Source organism: Drosophila rhopaloa, unplaced genomic scaffold (assembly GCF_018152115.1).
Source record: "Drosophila rhopaloa isolate 14029-0021.01 unplaced genomic scaffold, ASM1815211v1 contig_163, whole genome shotgun sequence".
NCBI lineage: Eukaryota > Metazoa > Arthropoda > Insecta > Diptera > Drosophilidae > Drosophila > Drosophila rhopaloa.
Genome location: NW_025335043.1, coordinates 4,203,135 through 4,223,584, shown reverse-complemented (window position 1 = coordinate 4,223,584; position 20,450 = coordinate 4,203,135). Strand labels below are relative to the sequence as shown.

At 38.2% G+C, this 20,450-nt stretch overlaps 2 protein-coding genes across 2 annotated transcripts; both read left to right on the top strand.

Annotated features, from left to right (window-relative positions):
• The first annotated feature begins 5,760 nt into the window (after positions 1 to 5,760).
• Positions 5,761 to 8,125, top strand: LOC108037761 (P protein). Its single transcript, XM_017114407.2, has one exon. It carries the CDS (start codon positions 5,773 to 5,775, stop codon positions 7,861 to 7,863), a length of 2,091 nt encoding a protein of 696 aa, XP_016969896.2. The 5' UTR covers positions 5,761 to 5,772; the 3' UTR covers positions 7,864 to 8,125.
• A 10,509-nt stretch (positions 8,126 to 18,634) lies between these two features.
• On the top strand, positions 18,635 to 19,924 carry LOC108037763 (protein Exd1 homolog). The gene is made up of 2 exons (XM_017114408.2): positions 18,635 to 18,691; positions 18,752 to 19,924. The coding sequence occupies exon 2, from the start codon at positions 18,758 to 18,760 to the stop codon at positions 19,622 to 19,624; it is 867 nt and encodes a 288-aa protein (XP_016969897.2). The 5' UTR covers positions 18,635 to 18,691; positions 18,752 to 18,757; the 3' UTR covers positions 19,625 to 19,924.
• The last annotated feature ends 526 nt before the right edge of the window (positions 19,925 to 20,450 follow it).

The following is a 20,450-nucleotide window of genomic DNA, read 5'->3' as shown; positions in this document are numbered from 1 at the left end:
CAAAATCCAGGAAAACTGCATCAGCTTTGTGGGGCTAATTGGTTGACGATTCGGCTGCACTTTGTCCTCAATGCGCTTTTCAAATTCGCACTCATCCGGCTGCCAGTGCAGTTGTTATTGGTGCCGGAATGATATGATATGTCAATCAATCATGTTCATCTGATCGATCTCAGTGGGCGTTAGTCGTGTAGTTTGTCAAATCGAGAAAGTTGAGCTAGCTGCTTTCTCGCTGGGGACAGATAAATACAGAATTTTAGCAGGAGTCCAAGCTGAACGAAATTTTAATGAGAAAATTCGGTTCTCGCTTCCGAACTTAAATCGAAATCACATCGAAATCGATGACCTTAATTGGAAGTGAACTGAAATATGCTCCATCATGGTGCTTCACTTCATCGTTAACGCACATTGGCCCGGATCCACTCGAGGCCAAACACATGTTGGCAATCGATGATAAATGATTACTTATAATGCCGTTAACGTAAAAAGGCCCCAGATCCTTAGGCTGGAAAAAAACAACCGAATCAACTGGCCATAAAAGCTCGAGGAATTTATGTATGTCTATATCGAAGACGTCCTTCAAGGCATAAAAATTCCACTCATCCTTAGGCCATTTTTTTCCATTTGCATTATATTATTCGTTATTGATTTTATGACGGAACATTTCCTATGTGCTCTCATTATGGGGTTGCTCTTTAAATACAAGGCAATTTAACTGCCGGCGTTGTTAATTTTTACCATAAACGCGCTTAATTGGACAAATTATGTGTGCAAGCAAAGTAAAGGGGTAAAATACCCGGCAAAAAGTGAGCCACAAAGCAGTAAAACGAGTTGAAAAAAATAAACGGAAAAACGAAATTTTTTTCCCTTAAAAATGTACTAAAACTATGAACACTCTTTGGTAGAGTAGGGCTCTTCGTTTATTTAACTTTATGGCAGAGTGAGTTAATTATAAGACGTATTGGTAATTTAAATTAATAGCTAAAGGAGGAATATAAAAATGGTTTCCAGCTATACAGATGTGTTTAAAATTTTAAGTTGGTTTAATGAACAAACTAAAATAAATGCTTAACAATTATAAATATACAAATATTTTTTTTATAACCACAACAAAAATAATAAAAGTTCTTCTAAATAAAATATATTTTTATTAATACTGTCATTAAATTAAAACGTTATCCCACTCGTACCTAATTCCATCAAATTGTCAAAGGACTCTTTTTAGGCCAAAGTATGCAAAAACCAAAAAATGGATGGGCACGCAAAACTGCTGCCAATTGCAGTTGCCTAGTGGTTGGAATACTGCGGTTCTATGTTGGCTTGGTGGCGGTGACGTTTAATTTAAAATGAAACACATCATGCTGGCCAATTATTTGAGCAATTTGGCAAATTAGTGGCCCAAGTCGTTTCGTCTAGCCTCGAAAAACGGCCATTACCAGCTGGTATTCCTCCAACTCTTCTCTCTTTTGGCCATGCAAATTGTTGTAGCCCACTTTCCTGCAGTTGCTGCTGCTGCTGCTAATTACCGCACAAAAGACAATTGGATGTAGAGAGCGAAAGTCTGAGTTTCTAAATGCACAAATGTGGACTCCTCTTGGCAAGGTTAACAGCTTGACTTTTGTCAACGCCGTCTCAAGTGTGCTCCTCAACAATATCGCACGCGTACAGAATTACGAATGCCATGGGGCATGTTAAAACGCATTTCTGCCAAAACAATAGCCCCGGCAAACGAAGGGTGAAATCTGAATGGGATTTAGACACAAGGCGAATGAACACAAAAATACGCAACAACGAGGAATAGCAGAAACAGCCAAAGCGGGCCACACAATGAAATTTTAATTAAGTCTGAGCTGGGACTCGCTTTGTGCTGATGCAGCCAAATGAAATGCCACTGATTATGTTTGTATGCCGGCTACCCATTCATTTAATCAGAAAAAAGAGTATACTGGGATCTCAAAATGTACAATTTGGTTTATATCTAAATAAAACTAGATAGAGCTTTTCAGACAGAGTAAACGGCAATAAGATTCAAATCAATGATAAGTCATACCTACCTTATTTATATAAAAATATAGAGTTCAAAAATGTTGTAAGTTTTTAGGTGTTCAAATGTTGTTTAATTTGAGATAATTTTATCTATTTTGATTGACCTAATTAAAATGATAAATGCATGAATAAATAATTAAATTATATTAATCTTAATATTAAATTATTAAATATTTACATAAAAAACTAAAGATATTTATAAGCTGATGAGGTACTAATAAGTCCACTTTGAAACAACATCCTGCTTGAATAGCTCTTAAACTGCTGAAATGCTGGCACATACACATATTTGCTTGCAATTTTTCCACATATATAGTATGCATTTACTTTTCTACTTTTACTTTTCCCACCTACCCAAAACCCGACCCCCCCCTCTCTGCTTTCTACTTTCTCCTTTCCCCTATCTCGCACATGCATTTGATGCTTTGTTTTGCGACTGAATGGCTACACAAATACAAAACGTCTGCACATTGTATCTTGTTTAGTATGAAACATAAATGCATTTGTGTAATTACACAACATACATAACAGTATCTAAAGGGCCTTGTTTTAGGATGTCTGCTGGTCTAAGCCCACTGGGCGGGTGGGAGAGAGACGGAGCCGGCGAGGGAGGGAGACAGAGCGAGCGCGATACAGGCTTCTCACTAATTGAAGTAAATGTGCTAAAGGCTTGCCAAAGTTATTCGCAATGGGAGTGTTCTTTAGCTAATGATTGTTAATGGATTCATAAGGAATCTCTATTTTTATTTTCAGCAAACTTGGGTGATTTAATATTAAAGGGATTTGGGAAAGTTGCTTGCATGAAAGAGAACTAAATCGTATTTAATAATCGTTTCTAACTTTAATTTTTAAACAAAATAAAATAATAATACTCTATTTTTAGGTATTAGTATTACGCTATGGACATATTAAAAAAAACATGAAAAATAGATTTTTATAGCATATGTTTGTTTAAAACTTGATAGTAATAGCATTGAAGTATGCCTTATATATTATTATATTTTCAGTTTTATATTAATCTTGACTATAATTATTCTAAAAAAAAAACCATCTAATTGGTAAGTAAGTTAAAGATAACTAAAGCTTTATTTTTATAATTTGTACAATGTACATATGAATTTTGTTCCTTAAAGAGCTTACTTTTATCAGAAAATGTAACTTTATTGTTCAAGAACAAGTTCAAAAAAGCATCATTTTACAATTGAAAATCCATTTCGCTTAACCCACATAGACATCACTTAATTCCCTTTGCCCTTAATAACGCAATCAACTCGGTAAAAAGTAATTGCAACAATTGCCTTCGTAATCGAATAGTTAATTATGCCCAGCATGCAACAGACCAAGTCAAACTCTGTGGTCTTTGCTCTCATTTAGTTTTCATTACGAATTTTGGCGTAGCACGTGATGGGCATGGATAAATGAAGACAAATAACTCTTTCCTTCACATCCAACACAGCCAATCTTTACGATTTGTATGCATAGACTGACCACCAAAATGTAATACAATGGAAAAATTACTTGCTTACCTCTGGATCGCTGCGTTTTGCTTCCTGCTCCCTATTTAATTAAGCACTTAATTATTTAATGCGCTGATTGTGCAATATTTCAAAGGACCCCACCCAGTACTTAGCTTGCTTAACTCAGCTTAGCCAAAGTCCTTTGAGTGTGTGCCGTAGAGTGGACCTTTAAAGGCTCCAACAATTATTTGAACCTAATATTAAAAAAATCTTATTACGAATTTTATTATATTACTCATACGACTAGTGGTACACATTTCTTTTTAAATATACATTTAGATTTCATTTTCTCTGTTAATGAGGTCCACCCTAAAATAGTAGCGTGTGTATGTGGGGGTGTGAGTGTGTTGAGGTGTCATAATTATAGCATTGGGAAGCCGAAATTTAATCAGACCACCGCACCATAGGTCAAGTCAAGGTGTGGCTCCGGTTTTCCATTTGATTGCGTTTCTCTGGACTGAAATGAAATGAGGCGGGTAATCAATTACACTCAACAAAAATTATTCAGGCCCACACATACAATAAATTTAGTTGCACATAATAAAAACTCAACTATTTGGTATGCTAGCAATTTGGCATTAGCAAATTATATATATATGTTTGAATGAGAAGCTTATTTGCTCATAACATTTCATTCCTTCCTAGCTTTTTAATTAAAAATTTCTAATAAATTTTTAAGCGACCCTTCTGACTGGCTTCAAATATTTCTTTGACAACATATGCAACTTGGTTCCATGGTAAAATTTTAATAAAGTCTAGCATTGACTCCGTGGGCATTGCATTTCATTTCCAAATGCTGGCTCTGTCAACCGCCTGTCTCTCTAATTAAACTTTATGGAGAAGCCAACATTTGTTCGTCGCCAACGCCTTATTAAGCATTTTCATTATTCTGCACTTGACCAGCTCGGTCTCTTTTAATAAAGCTCATTTTCCCCGTTCCCAGCTCAAAGGAATGAAAATAAAATGGAGTGGGAAATGCGGGATAGTGTGAGTGGACATAATTGAATTACGAAATCAAAATGCTTTTATTTGCTATGATTAAAGCAGGTTTAAAGTGTTTAGGATTGTGAAATAAAAAACGTGTAATTGATGTGGTTATTGTTTTTAGTCACATTGTTTATTTACATTAAGCTGAATCTGTCCATGCATTCATTATTCAATCAGCAGTTTTCAATTAATGGCTAAGACAACATGCCCCACTCGCCGAGTCCCGATTCCATTAAAACACGAATCAATTTAATAGAGTTTTCACTCCTGCTCCCAAACACCCATTCGCTGGAGATAAAGCAAATATTGGCCCTCCTCACGATGCATGTGTATCAAAAAATAAAAAAAAAAAAAAACAAAATCAATTGAAAGTTGTTTGCTGCACTCAAATTAAAAACACAAACAGACCAATGCGAGGCTAGTGTAAGAGTGAATGTAAACAAAATGGCAAATAAATTTGATTTGTATGCAAAACGAGAGCAAAGCGAAACAAATACACTGAAAGTCAGTTGGGGTAATTTATGCGTTTCATGCATTTAAAATTGTAAAACAACCCAGAGGACACACACACACATACACACTCCTTTTGGCCCTGGCACATATTCTCAGCCTTGTTGTGCGGCAGAAAATTTGCGCTATTAATATTTGCATTCAACTGGCAACAGCCCAAGCAAAACCCATCCCGATCCCTTGGTGGAACTCCTCCTTGTCCTCTCAACACTCCTTGAAACTATCAACACATCTGCCAGCGGCATTGTCAGTTGACAATGGTCCTTTGGGGAGGTGGAGGTGGAGGAAGGACGAAGGACGAAGGATGCAGGGGGCCCAGCCGCTTGGCAATGGTGCGTATTATGGCTGCAGTTATGCAAGGGTACTTGTGCACCCGTATAGGGGGTTTCTCTATATTTAAAAAGGCTCAAGCGGCACTTAACTTCTGCTCAAAGCACGTCCTACCAGCACAATGTACTGTGGAAAAGTTGTAATTAAAACTACATAAAAAATAACAAGTAAGGTTTTAATTATGAATACGAAATTGGATCATTTAGTTTCCCTAAGCTTAGCCAAGATCTCTTCTAGATTTACATGGTAGGAAAGACTATCTATTTTCACTATTTCTAAACTCTTTGATTATTGAGGATCTCAAAACCCTTTTAAATCAGTAAACTTTTGTTGACTTTTCTTAAAACCTTATGTTTTAATAGCTTTGCTTTGATTTATCTATCAAATGAAATTCGTGAGTGTTTTTTTTCGTGTAGCAAATTTAGACGCAGTTTCCCAGGCATGGCCATCGTCGTACGGATCAAGTATTCCCCGTAGATTACGGATGCCTAACCAACTTGAGCCGAATTACTTGGATGAGCCGGAGGAATTCTCTCTTTGGCGATTTGTGTTTAAGCTCATTAAGATTGCTCTTCTGCTGCTGTTGTGGGGCTTCTTTACGTATATTCTGGTCCGGATTGCAACCACACCCGATGAAAGCTCGGTGGTCACCATATTGCCCAATGAAACTTTGCTACGCATAGTGTCACTTCCGAATGATGCCGTCAGGATAAGTATGTGGGGTCCTTTTGACCGGCATTCCAAAAGCGAGGATCAGCCCCTTGTGGGTGTGCGGTTGGAGTGGCGGGATTCGGGCCAGAATAAGATATTGGAACGGTCCGACATGTGGAATATCTATCTGCTGAAGAACGATGATGATAGTTTCGTGGGAACCACCAACACCTTGCACGTCTCTCGCACGAAAATGAGTAATGCCAAGAGCATGATTTCGCTGGAGGGTAAGAACGATCGTCCAGTGTCGCTGCTCATGGTGGTATCCGTCTGTCCCCTGGTAACCAATCATGGAGTGATCTACGCCTCCCTCCTGCTAATTGGTCTGTACATCCTGATTGTCTTCGAGCTGACGGATCGCACATTCGCCGCCCTCCTGATGGCCACCACCGGCATAGCTATTCTCACGGCCCTGGGGAATCGACCGACCCTCCAAAAAATCATATCCTGGGTGGACTTTGAGACCCTGATGCTGCTACTCGGGATGATGATAATGGTGGCCATAATGTCCGAGACCGGAATCTTTGACTGGATGGCCGTGTTGGCCTATAGGATCTCGAAGGGTCATCCCTGGCCGCTGCTTATTTTACTGAGCTCGATAACCGCCCTCATGTCCTGCATCCTGGATAACGTGACCATGCTGCTCCTCATGGCACCCATCGCCATTCGATTGTGCGAGGCCATTGGGGTGCAGACACCGCTCGTCCTGATCGCTGTGGTCCTCTATTCGAATCTCGGTGGCACCCTCACTCCGGTGGGCGATCCGCCCAATGTGATCATTGCCACCAATCCAGTGGTCGAGGAGAATGGCATAGACTTTGCCACCTTCACCGTGCACATGCTGCCCGGAGTTTTGTTAGCGGTGTTTGCCGGTTTCGGTGTAAACTATCTGACTATGAGGAAATCCCTGTTCAAACTGGGGGATCAACAAATTCAGCTAACGGCGGAAAGGGATGCTAATAGGCCTCGGCTAAGTGCGGATATTTCGCTTCGAGTCGCCCAAATGAGGGAACGTCAGTCGGCGCGGCCGTGCGTAAGGCCCTCGGAGAACTATTTCGAGATCCTGGCCCAGTTGGAGGCACATCATCGGATTCGGGACAAGACCCTGCTGATCAAGTGCATTCTCACCATGGCTTTTGCGATCATCTGCTTCCTGATGCACTCAATGCCCTTCATGCCCGGCGCCACCTTGGGCTGGGTGGCCGTGCTGGCTGCCTTCCTGCTCCTGATCCTGGCCAAGATGAACGACATCGAGACGATACTCGACCAGGTCGAATGGTCGGCCCTGCTGTTCTTGGCCGCACTATTTGTGCTCACCGAGGCGGTGGATCAGTTGGGTTTCATCCATTGGCTGGGCGAATGTACGGTCAAGTTGATCATGAGCGTTGGGGAGCAACACCAGACGACGGTGGGCATACTTATAATCCTCTGGATGACCGCCATTTTAGCGGCCTTCGTCGGCAATGTCCCAGTGACGACGATGATCCTGCGGCTGAACATCGCACTGCACCGCAACGAGGCGATCAGGATGCCGCTATCGCCCCTGATATGGGCCTTATCCTACGGCGCATGCTTCGGCGGTAATGGCACCCTGATCGGGGCATCGGCCAATGTGGTCGCAGCTGCGATAGCCCACCAGTATGGCTATAAGATCTCCTTCATTCAGTTCTTCATCTACGGATTCCCCATGATGCTGGTCACCATTTCTCTAGCCATGGTCTACCTCCTGGTCGCACACTCCGTCTTCACTTGGCACAGGACATAGTTCAAAGGCCTTCTCAGAGTTGTGATAGATGGGGATCGAAATACCTTTTATCTATGTGTTGCTCCGACGAAAAGTCTTAAATTGGGAGTTTGCGATCCAGAGATTTACCATTTGATGGGAGGTTTCTCCGTCGATGGACTGAAGGTATTGATTTCTAAATAAGGATAGCCTCCTTGGAACGCCGCGAGGCCCATAAAATACTCAACATTTGTAAAGTATAAAGTGTAATGTCATCCATTAAAGTTTAATTTTTCTAAAAATATTTCTTTAGGTAACTCGATTTCTTTTTCTCTTTTATACATATTTATTTTATGATATTTATAGTTTTTTTGGATTTTTTAAAACATAAGCTCGATTATAATTTAAGTTAATCCAATTTTTAGTCAAAGCAATAAATATAATTTATGTATATTAATTTTATATTTACAACCTGGACCAGCTACCACAAAAAAGCAGTAAACAAGATAAATATTGAAGTTTATTAATTTTAATTAATAAAAAATAAAGCAAGCCAAATCCCAAAAGGCCCATTTGGACATATTTGGACATATTTTCCCTCTTTTTCGCCCACTGTATTATTTAATATAGCATACTTTGGTGCGCAACGACCCCGACAACTCCAGCTGCAACGACAATGCGTAGCTTGGCTAAATTCTTCCACTTAATCGCGCAATAATAGCTCAAGGGTGTTAAATATGCATAAACAGCTGCAGCAACAAAGGCAACAACTGCGATTACAACTGACTAGATCTGTGTGCAGCAACAACATAACCACATCTACATCTGCTCCACGGTCCTTGTGGCTAAATATAAATCCGACTGTAAGGACTGGAGTAATAAGCGCTGGGAGAGATTTTAAATGTTGCAAGATAATTGGTAGCAATTACATTCCCCTATAAAGTTAATTGAGGAACTTAAATAAAATGTGGTTACCTACAGAAGTTCTTAAGACGAGAAAAACAACCAATCTAGCAAATTAAAGCCACTTGTTCATGCGGCATACACGTGTACACATTAAATAAGAATTCACTCGTGGCAATCAAAGAAATTCTTGGGAAAAACGCGAATAACAATTTCGCCGCGAGGGAATAACAAGGACAAACCAAAAACAACAACACATGCAATCCGCCAATAAATCAACTAATTAAATATTCCAATTCGTAGTCAAAGTATTTGATTTTTGCAAATTTAAACAACACGATGAGGACCCAATCGGAACGCAACCCTTGTGCCCTGCTTTGCATTTTGACTCTGATTTGATGTGGATGTCGCGACTTGAATCAACATCAGTAAATAAAGCAGCAACAGATATATGGAAACACGCGACGACCGGAAAAATAAGTGAAATAATATCAAATGAAATGAAATAAAACGAAATGTCTGATTGCGTTGGCGTTTTGGCTTTTCGATGTTTGTTGCTCCCCCACGGCAAACATGAAAGCGGCTTTGCATGTGAACAAAAAAATTAAGCCAAAGCAACAATATGTGGCAACAACAACAGCCAACGGGCCAAAAAGCAATGGCAACGTAACACTAATTACCGTAATTGCGCAGGGCGTGTAGAAACACTTGATGAAGGCGACGAGTACAAAACTTTAACTTGGCCTCTGGCCTCCAACCTCACTTGGCCGAAACTTTCTAACCGGACTAGAGATGAATGCGTAAAATGAGTTTGATAGCAAAAATAAAATAAAAAAATTCAAAAACTGCACACATTAACCTTATCAATTTTTATGGTTTTATAGCCCTAAGCTGGCAAGTTTTAAATTTAATTAAATTTATAATCTTACATTGGCGATTGTAAATAACATATTAGTAGTCATTATAAAATAATAAATTTTGAATTTTATATTTTAATTATAAAATAAATAAATTCTATGTTTTTTATATTAGAAATTTAAATATTTAGATGTTACTTTTAAGCTATAAATATAAACTTATAAAATAATTCATAATAATGTTTTTTTTGTCAATTCTTGTAAGTGGTTGTCGATAAGTTTTACTTTTCCTTAATACAAATGCAAAACTTTTAAATCTTTTTTAAATTATTTTTTTGGATTTAAATCTGAACCAGATGATATATACCCATGATCACCCTGCCAGCTCTATTTAGAATAAAAGAGCTCGTTACCTGGTTACGCGAAAACGTCACGTTGGCATCGCGTGCTGTGCAACGTGTGTCGGGCAACGTATAACGTATAACGTATTCGCCAAGGCGGCCAAATGTGTAGAAATAAAACATTAAATTACATTGGATTCTCTGTGTTCCTCTTGGCCTCTCATTGTCTCTCGCTTCTGACCCCCTTTTTGGGGCCAGGTGTGGTTTGCACGTAGATCGCGCACGTAGCTGAAATTTTAAGCACTCCGCAGGATGCAGAAGGATAGTCAGACAGACCGCCGGCGGTTTTGTTCTGAAGTGCGCTTTAATAGTTGGCTGTCTGCAGCTGCCGCAGCCGGAAAATCGGAAAAGTGGAAATGCAAGAGCAGCGGGCTATGGCATATGAATGTGGCGTGTTGGCAAGCCAGAGTGGTGTTTAATAAAATGGCAAGGAGAACTGAACTCATGGCACTGCTGCAACACGAACTGAAAGTGTAATTATGCAGATGTTTGAGGATCAGCCACAGCAATGATTTATGTATGTCTGCCAGCCACCAGGCGAACACAAATGTCGGTCATAATTACATCTGCAGCACCAGAGACACCGAAGAATGCATAGAATTAACCTAGCTAACACATGAAAGGCCCGAGAAAATCGGCTTTCACCTGGACAATCATGAATTAAATCAGAAATCCCCGACTTGAGGACACGAAAGTAATTAACTCGACCTGGGATGTATGCCCGGGGCCATCATCAATTTCCCAACTTGTCGCTCTCCGCCGGGAGTTGGTGTTAATTCTCGTCTAATTTGTAATTCACCTGTCCACCCACAAGCCCACATCAGCAATTAAAAATCCTTTAGGCCGACATAAAAATGCCATTAAATCTGCCTGTGATTATCCTTGTCTTGTGAATGTCCGAATGTTTGTTTGCTTGGAATTGGGCATGTAGAATTGGTGATGTGACAAGGATTTGGATTAGGGATTAGATTTACTAAATCAGGAAACTTTAAATTATCAGAAATTATCATTAATGGTAAAGAACAATTTTTAAAAAGGTTTGCCTATTTGATAAAAATAAAAATATTTTTTAAATTTTTGAACTTAAAACTTTCACAATTTTTCTAAAAAAAAGTAAAGAAAGGAAAAGAAAACAGTCTGCCTTTCCTGTGTACATATTTTTTGAATCATGAGATACTATAAAACCACTTCAGCTTACTAACAAAAGGCTTTGCTGTAGCTTGAACTAATCTCTTCCAATTATGATAAATATTTATCTTGAAATTTAGCCTTTACCACAATCCCATCACGATGCCATCTTTAGTAACGGACCCAAATATCCTTTGGTCACGCACACTAATGTCCGGACATAGTTTTCCGGACAAATACAGAGAATTAGGGGGTTGTGGTCATGACCATATCTCAGCCGAGTTGTCCTTGGTGTTATTGTTATTTTGATAGTCCCATTGCATTTTTTACATAGCTCTCTGAGGCCGGCATACATTGTTTACTGATGGTCATAATGATTACTTATTTCGAGGATTACTCACTCGTTCTCGCTCGCTCCACCGAGTGCTGCTCCGTTTTATTGGCATTGTTAATATTTGCTTTGTTGGCATCCTTAGTTTATTTGCTCAGGATTTGCAAGAATACCAAAGTGTGCTTTTTACGCCCACTCCACTTCTTAGATACACGCTCATTTAGTTTTATTGCGTACTTCGGATTGTGGCATTTGGGAAATTCAGTATTTTAAAGATGCTGCCACCAAGCTACCAAAAAATGCTAGCTATTTGTTTCCGTTTTATTTGCCTGAGGTTTTCCCACAAAAAGATGCAATTATAATTTTGAGCTTTGTGCTGAGATTCCTAAGTGTTTCTCAGGAAATATTTCGTGATTTCATGAAATGAAAAGGAGTGCTAAATAATACTACAAATATTTGATAAATGTAAGAAGATGAACAATGTTAACAAACCTCATAATAAATTGAAAAGGCAGATAATGGCAAGAATATCACACTTTTATTTGAAAAAAAATAAAATATTTTTTCACTTTTGATTAATGCGAGTCAAAATGAAAGCCAAATAGGCCACCGCTCAAAAAAAATCCTTAAATGTCAGCCCAGGATATTCATAAATCACAGAGATGTTCATTAATTCGCCGCTTGACAATTGGTCAATGCTCGCGATTTAAAATGCATTAAGAATATATTCTTATATATATATTCAGTATCCTTATAACCACAAAAAAACAGCACTCAACTCCCGGTCGTACAAATGATTAATGACAAATTATTTTATGAGGCCAAGGAAAATCATAAGACTGAGGCAGTCTGAGTACATCGCATTAAATGTATTTAAATTATTATTACACAGTCAAAACGAAATTAAACGTAATAAGGAGGGAAAAGACCATTTGATGGGTTGCTCAAATAAGAAAAGGAAATAAATCATGAATATTAAGTTGCCCGGCGGAGAACAAAAGTCAATTGGCCAAAGTTCATTGGGTAAGAGTGAGGCGGAATGGGCTTGGAATTGCTGGGCCACTTGAGGGCTCAACGGCTTAGAAAATAACCCTCTGTCCACTTCCCCCCGTAAACCTCACATTGCCTACAATTTGATTAGACGTCTGTCGTCCAGTGCCCTCAAACTCAAACTGAAAACTTCCCCGAGGGACAAAAATGTTTATGCAATTGGATTCAATTTTTCGATCCAAGTCAAGCAATTGAATGATGCCAGTCAAACTTACACACACACACACACACACTCCCTAAGGATAAGTCGATTAGTCTGTCTGTGTGGGCAGCAAAAACCTACTCTGAGGAAATTTTAGGTTTTCGTTTATTAAATTCTGACCCAACTAGAAAATTCCCACAAAGCACCAAGAGGAATTTTAGAATTTTTCATATTTTCCTGCCATACTTATTGAATTTAGTTTGTATTCTTTTATGTGTGAAATTGCTAGAGTATATTGATACAAAGTTTTCCAATAACAAAAAGTGACCAATTCCTTAGGTAGGTATTTTACTGATTGAATTCGTTAATTTGAATTGGCTAACTATCCGATTTATTTAAGATATAAAATTTAAATACCTCTTAATAAAGTGGAAATTGGATTAATAAATATTTAAAGCAAAAATAATATTAACCAGCCAATTCATTTAAAAATTTTGTTAAATCGACATTCATTTTATAAGTAAAAGATACAATTTTTGATTAATTTTTCAATCTACAGATTCTTACAAACTAAGCTTGATTAAGACATAAATTGAATTAATAAAAGCATTTTTAATACAAATAATTAATAAAACAAAACATTTGCGTCACTGAAATACATTTAAATTGCAGAAAAATACATTAAATATTAAGTAATTTATTTCACTAAGGGCCAGCTTATATGATTCTTAAAGTAAGACCCTCTTGATTCCACCTGTTTGTCAAGTAAATGCAACGAAAATCTTATGGTTAGCATAAAACACACAATCCCCAAGCCGCAAATGAAAGGCACAAAATCCAGGCAATACAAGGGCTCAGCCGAAAAGAGGGAAAAGTGTGGAAAAATAAGAAGCTGAGGAAAAGTGGGTGGGTGGGTGCCGGGGGGTACAGATGACAGAGAGGCGACTTGAGCTACGTAATTTCGTCCAAGTGGGTGAAACAAATGTTGAGATTGCAGGCCCAAAAATTCCGCAAAGGGAAAGCCCACCCATTTTTCCACACCCCTTGACCCACTGCGACTTTTTCATATTTCCTGCTTCAGACGAAGTCGAGTGGGGCTTCAAAAGCGAAGAAGAAAAGCGAAAAAAGAAGCAAGCAAATGACAAGCCATAAAAATTGAGTATACGCATTGGTTGCTTAAGGGATCAAAGGATGCGCACCCACACACTCATGTATATATTTGCCTTGTTGTATGCTTGTGGTCCATGGCATTCGATTGGCATTTCAATGTATGTAAGTGGCTGCGTGTGGGGTGAAAAGTTATTGCATCATAATTTCCCCCACTAAGCATTTATATTGCACATAATTACATACATGCCCAACGATGCCGTCTATAAAAAGGCTAACGGATATAGGATATTTCCACGCACACGCAAACAATGCAAATTGAGGGCAACATTAATGCAAACGGCTGTTTTGATGCAAGATTCTTTATCATAAATATATTGGAATCCCTCGAGCATTAATGCTCTGCTAATCGTACTTAATTTTTTTTTAAATTGGTACAGTTTTAAAATATTTGTTACTACCGACTCTCAAAAAGTCGTTAAAGTCATTGACTTGGAACGAAAACCGGTTTATTTATTAAACAACCAATAAATTGAACTACTTCAATTCTAATGTGTAATTAAACATAATGCAAGAAAATATTAAACAAAGCTCTTAATGAATAAACATTTTGGACGCACTTTAATATAATATATAACTTAATAAGTATTATTTAAAACACCTAAAATATCAAAACTTGTAGTTAATTTAAGCTACTTACTGAGCTTGGTTATTCGTCTCAATCACTACCGCTTGTAATACTTTATTATAATTGTTAAAAATTCGATCTGACAAATAACATAATTATTAAAGAAGTACCAGCAATATTATGAATTTGTGATTGTCTAAAACTATATTAAAATATCAATATTTTTTCCAAAAAAATCCGACTTACCAATCACATAACTGATTTTATCCGAGCTTTTCTAAATATTTTTATCCTTATTGGGGCAATACAAACGAAATCGGATTTTTAATGGCAGTGGTTCCCCTCAAAAGGGCATTCAAATAGCATTACAGACGGAATTCGAGAGGTATGTAGGTGTGGCGATAAAAATGCCTGTTAATGTTTATGCCGCCAGCAAGCCAGGACAATTGTCCTGCGGGGAGCCAAGCCGAGCTTATGGCCGAAACCATTATGGACAACTGCAATGGCGACAATAACGCGTCGTTGATACTTCGCACCTGAGACCCCCCCCATCCGCCTCCCTTTCGCACTTTCTCCCTTACAGGTGGTTGGCGCCGCGCCCAGAAGTATCCTATTAAACAGGAAAAAATTCCAACCACCACACAGGACCTACACTGAAAAAGGCTGCCAAAAAAAAAAAAAGAATAATGGCAACATGTGCGAGTGGCGAAGGGGTATACCAATTCGCTGACACAGCGGCCTGCAAATGTAACACAAATTTTGCGGTTTTGCGGCCATCCCATTTAAGCAGCCAGCCTGCAACAGCAATAATAGTTGGTTGTAAGCTTGTTAGGTGTGAAATATGCTCTTTTGCAGTGCCTCTTTTTTGATATTTTGTTTTGGCGCATATTCAATAAATAGCGCTTTTAGGGGAATGGCAAATCGATAGTGGTAAAGGAATTGAATTGCATAAATCATATATATACGCTGGGTATTTAAGTTTAGAATTTTTAATTGGTGAACATATTTTTATTGGTGAGTATATTTAATTGATGAGTGTTTTGTGGTTAATACAGCAACCTATCTAAAACTAAATGATTTCCAAAAAAAATATAATTAGATTTAGTATTTTAACTAAGCAAATGCAATTATAACTCCATTGATAATAAAAAAAACTGGTTATTATCCGATTTTTCATTAACTTTTATAAAATCAGCAATGACTTGGAGTTTCAATAATTTAAACCAATTTTCATTTTCATTTCATTCACCCAATTAGCTTTCTCATTTCATATGGTTCCAAAGCCATTTGTGCTCTACCTCAAGTGAATCAATACAATAAATTATAATTTACATGGTTACAAATTAAGTTTTTTCCTTTTAAAATGGCATGTACATACATTTCTTCGTTTAACATTACAAAGAAATCACCATCAAGTGGTCGCCACACCCACCGCTAATTGTTCAGCTCTCGGCCGAAAGGCATTTTCACAATTAAATTGAGCATAAATCCAAACAAATGCTAGACTCTGATTTGCCAGCCTCAGGCAGAGTTTAATTAAACGCGCGAAAAACGTTGGAATTTTAATCGTTTAATTGAAAAACTTTAACTGTTAAGCGAGTCAAAATGAAAATCCTGGAATGGGAATTGGATTGGCGTGTCCTACAAAAATATAGTTTAAGTGTACTTCACCGACTATAAGATACCCCGTATTTATGTCCAGATCTTTCTATCTGTTTTAAAAAGGAAAATATATTTTAAAATATAATATCTTAAAATATATATATCTTATCTTTCTTAATAGAATAAATACACAAAGACATAACTATTTTTAGTGCATAAGATCAAATAACGAAAGGTTTACTTTTTTTTGGTAGTATGAAAGTACGGTTAGTTGGGCTAAAAGCCGAACCACGGAAATCCAGCGAATCCGGACGTTGCAATCGAACTTTTGAACCATCCAAAAACTGTTTATAAAAACTTTGACGAGAAATCATCAAACGGATTTTTGAGCTACGGTTTTTATGTCCTGGGTTTTGGTTGCTTTGTGGCGACAGCGAGAAACGTTGTGCTATGAGAAATTGCGACAGCTGATAGTTGACAGGCATCGCTCATACGCACCGTGTGCCAGTGGCTCTGCCGAACGTCAAAGTGAATGGTTTTTCCAACTGCGTTTCGTTGGGCCGGGCAACATTAATTGACACGTGATAATTTAATTAACGTGGCAACCCACGAGCCTGGCAACTAGAAAGATCCAAAAGCGTGTACATCGAAGATCCGGAGGATGGAAGGATGGAAGGACCTGCCTGCTCGACTAATTGGGTCAGCTTCGGGCATGGAAGGGGGCGGGAACCCAGGGCCAGCGTGTGTTCATCCATTGTTTTCCCATCGGCCCGGGGCCATCGTCCCCGGTGCCCGGAATGGAGTGAAGTGTCTCTTAATTACGGTGTGCGCGTGTTGGCATAGAGGGATTTTCTTGTTAGCCTCTAACACCACCCAAAGACCCCCTAAAACCCTCAAAACCCAGGAAACCACCCCTACCGCCCCACGCCCCCCTCATTAACCACTTTGCATTGTTCGCCACAAAGTATGCAACAATAATTGACAAAGCGCAAAGCGGAAACAAAACGCAAACTAAACGAAAAGGGACCTTTGAACCTGAGTCCTGGTTATTTGCCTCATTATTCAATAGAAAAAATTCTGTTTATGAAATTAATTACGAGGGGGAAGGTATTTTATTACATTTCATTTGTATACCAATGGATAGTTGATAACTAATCTTGGTTTCTTTTGATTTTGTCCTTCAGATGCTGTGATAGGAAAATAAATTATGATACAAAAATTTTTGGATTTAAGTAATCGTTAAAACCTTTGTTATTCTAGTCTATATAGGAAATTTTTTCTACCAGAAAAGTTATTTTTTCTATACGATAAATTAATTTTTTCACCAACTTTCCTGACCAAGAAATCATTTAAAAAGTTAAATTTGGATAACAAAAAAATAGCCTAATACTTTGCCTAATGCATGCAAATGGAAATCAATCTCGCAGCTAAGTGTAATTTGGCTACATCAAAGCGTCCAATTTCAATTTATTTGAATTACCAAAAACCAAAATAAGATGAGCAAATGCGATATATTTGGTACACTCAATTTACTTAGCAAGGGCATTAAAATTAAACCCGATTTGCCGTTTGAACGGCTCAATTTTGTCATGTTGCAGCTGGCTGCCTTGGCCGGGATTTAATTACAAGCGCCGGTGGCAATAGAAATGGCAATGGTGATGGCGAAAACGGAGTGCTTGGCCGCATCTAAGCGCATTAAGTATGCGCCGCGTGCGCCAATTAGGTTGAGTCAGCTGCCTGGACTTACGGCCAGAATTGTGTGCTCACTTCCATCGTTCTACCATTTTTTTTTCTTTACCCATCCAATGTGCTTACAAACCAATTAACCTTTTGCAGTGTAATCGCTTCGGGTTTCATTATTAGCCGGGGCGAAAGGTGCGGATTTGCGAAGCACTTATTTGTCTCATTTTCCAGTGCTGACAGTCTTAGACTTGGCACTCGCCTTGAGCGGGCCATTAGCAAATCGATCGGACCCTGACAAATCTTCGGCCATCACTGTCGATTAACTTGTGGTCAATTCAAATGCGAAGCAATATCCTGGCAACCCATCCGACTCCATTCGCAATCTGCCTTAGTGAGGTGTGGGAAAAGTCTTATGACTGTCAATTGTCTAAAGTAATTGCACACATTAATGCTTGGCGGGTTCATGGACTTTCACTAATATTCACGAAAAATTTGAATAGTTTTTTTGTGAGTAGTAACTTATTTTATTCGTAAAGTTACTACATGGAGATACTAAAAACTATTTATTTTAAACCAGATAAAATAAGTTTTAAAAGTGAAACACTCTTTAAAATTTTCCCCAACTTATACTTTTTAAAAATTTTATTTTTTTTTTGGAATTCTAGATCAACATTTGATCTGTGCACTTTTTATACACAATATCCTACTAAAATGAGTTCAGTTCAACTTACGTCTGATACATTTATAAATACATATTTGGTGTTTTTTTTACTACAACTATAACCATTCCATTATTATTACTAATTGAAATAAATGTCACTGAAATCACACGATAAGATTTCAGGGAAATTTTTTTTTAGTCTTAAAAAATAACGGGTTTGTCCTCCGAGCTTATCGAAGTTACTCTCCCAACCAGAGTTACCACCTTTTGATTTAGCCTGTTAACGCACCTCTCTTACTTATCGATAATATTGGCACAAAAACATCTGTTTGTGTTCCATCTCTACAAGCATTCTTTTTGCACAGTTTTTAAAACAGGTTAGTTTGTGAATTAAAAAACATTTTAAAGTAGCTTTATAATAAATATTATATTTATAGGCCACGATGAGCGACAGCGATGGAAATGACAGTTTCTGCTCAGCATACGATGACAATCCAGCCAACATTCGATTTCCCCTCAGCCATGATGAACTCGAAAGCCTCAACAAAAAACTTACTCGCGTTGTTTACATCCAACAAACAGATGCAACTTATCATAGGGCTTTAAATGACATTAGGGATCAAACTTCGATATCCCTAATGGTAGAGCCGAGTTTTTATGGACGCCATCAAGTAACGTCCGTTTTGGCTGTGGCAACAGCCAATGAGACCTACATCATGGACATCAAAGCCATTGGATCCATTTATCCGGAAATGGCCAAGATTCTAGAGGCGGATCAGCCCCGAAAAATTGTGCACTACAGCCATCGTATTTCGGACCATTTGCGGCACAAACACGGAATAATACTGGCCGGTGTTTGCGACTCCTTTGTGGCATTGTGCATGGCGCGGCAGGAAAAATCGCCGTGCCTTTTACCAGAGGCTATATCCTTAGTATTCGGACTGCCATTGAAGGACCTCCTTTGCGAAGAGGTGATGGGAAGCAGTGAGTCGCGGAGAAACTTTACCGCTCGCCCCCTGACCCCCAGTCAACTGAAGTACATGGCCAGGATGGTTCAACTGCAGCACAGGATGCACGATCGCCTGATCTATAACAATATCTGCGCCCAGGTGCAGCGCATGTCGATGGAATTCAGCAGAAACTATTCAGGCTTCCAGTCTTCGGATGTGGCTTTAAATATGAGCCCCAGCAGTCGCTTTGGCTTCCACCTGATAGATCCCTGCTATAAAATTGCAGACGAGGGAGTCGCGCTGCCCACGCCCGAGGAGATCGACCATCACGAGCTTGAGCAACAAAAAGGTCGCAAGTAAATAGAACACTTCGAGAAGAATAGTATTAATATCTTGAGCAAAATAATTCTCATCCGCTGATGCTGGCAGGCCAAAGAATTTGCACGATACACATAAAAAGTTCCTTCAGCCTTGTCTCATACATTAAGCAATTAGTTTTATTTTATTTACATTTACTCCTCATTTCATGAATAACCTGAATACTACTAAATAAAATTGAATTAATGCTAGTGAGAAGTTTTGCCAACCTAAATTTTAAGTTAATCTTAAGATGGTCCAATACTGCTTACCTTATAGTATATAAAGCTTGAAAAAATAAAAAAGTCTATAATTACTACTACTAATTTTTTGATATTCTTATTTGTAATGAGCAGTAAATATGAGTGTCAAATAATTATATTTTTTAAGACTTAAGTTGTTGCAAGGACAAACGATTGGTTGGTAACCACAGTGGACAGTGTCTCCAAGACCTGTAAATGTGGACTGAGAATTAATTGAAAACAATTTATATAAGCCTATTCTAAGATATAGTCATTTTTTTACAATTTTAAAAATATAATTGCATTTTAACAAAACCGACTATTAAAATAGCTGTCATAAGAAAGAAAAAAAATGCCTAGAAAAAACCCTTTGCATTGTTGGCTTGCAAAATTTACACATCTACTCCAGTAATAATTCATAAACTTTATAAAAACAAACTACCATGTGAAAAGAATAATAAATTTTTGTTACAGCTGCAAGGGTATATCCACTTTGGCTTGCCGAATTTAATTTTCGAACTTATTTAGTTAATTTTAAATGTTTGAACGTGTAATTAAATAGCGATATCGATTAACGATCTGTTTCT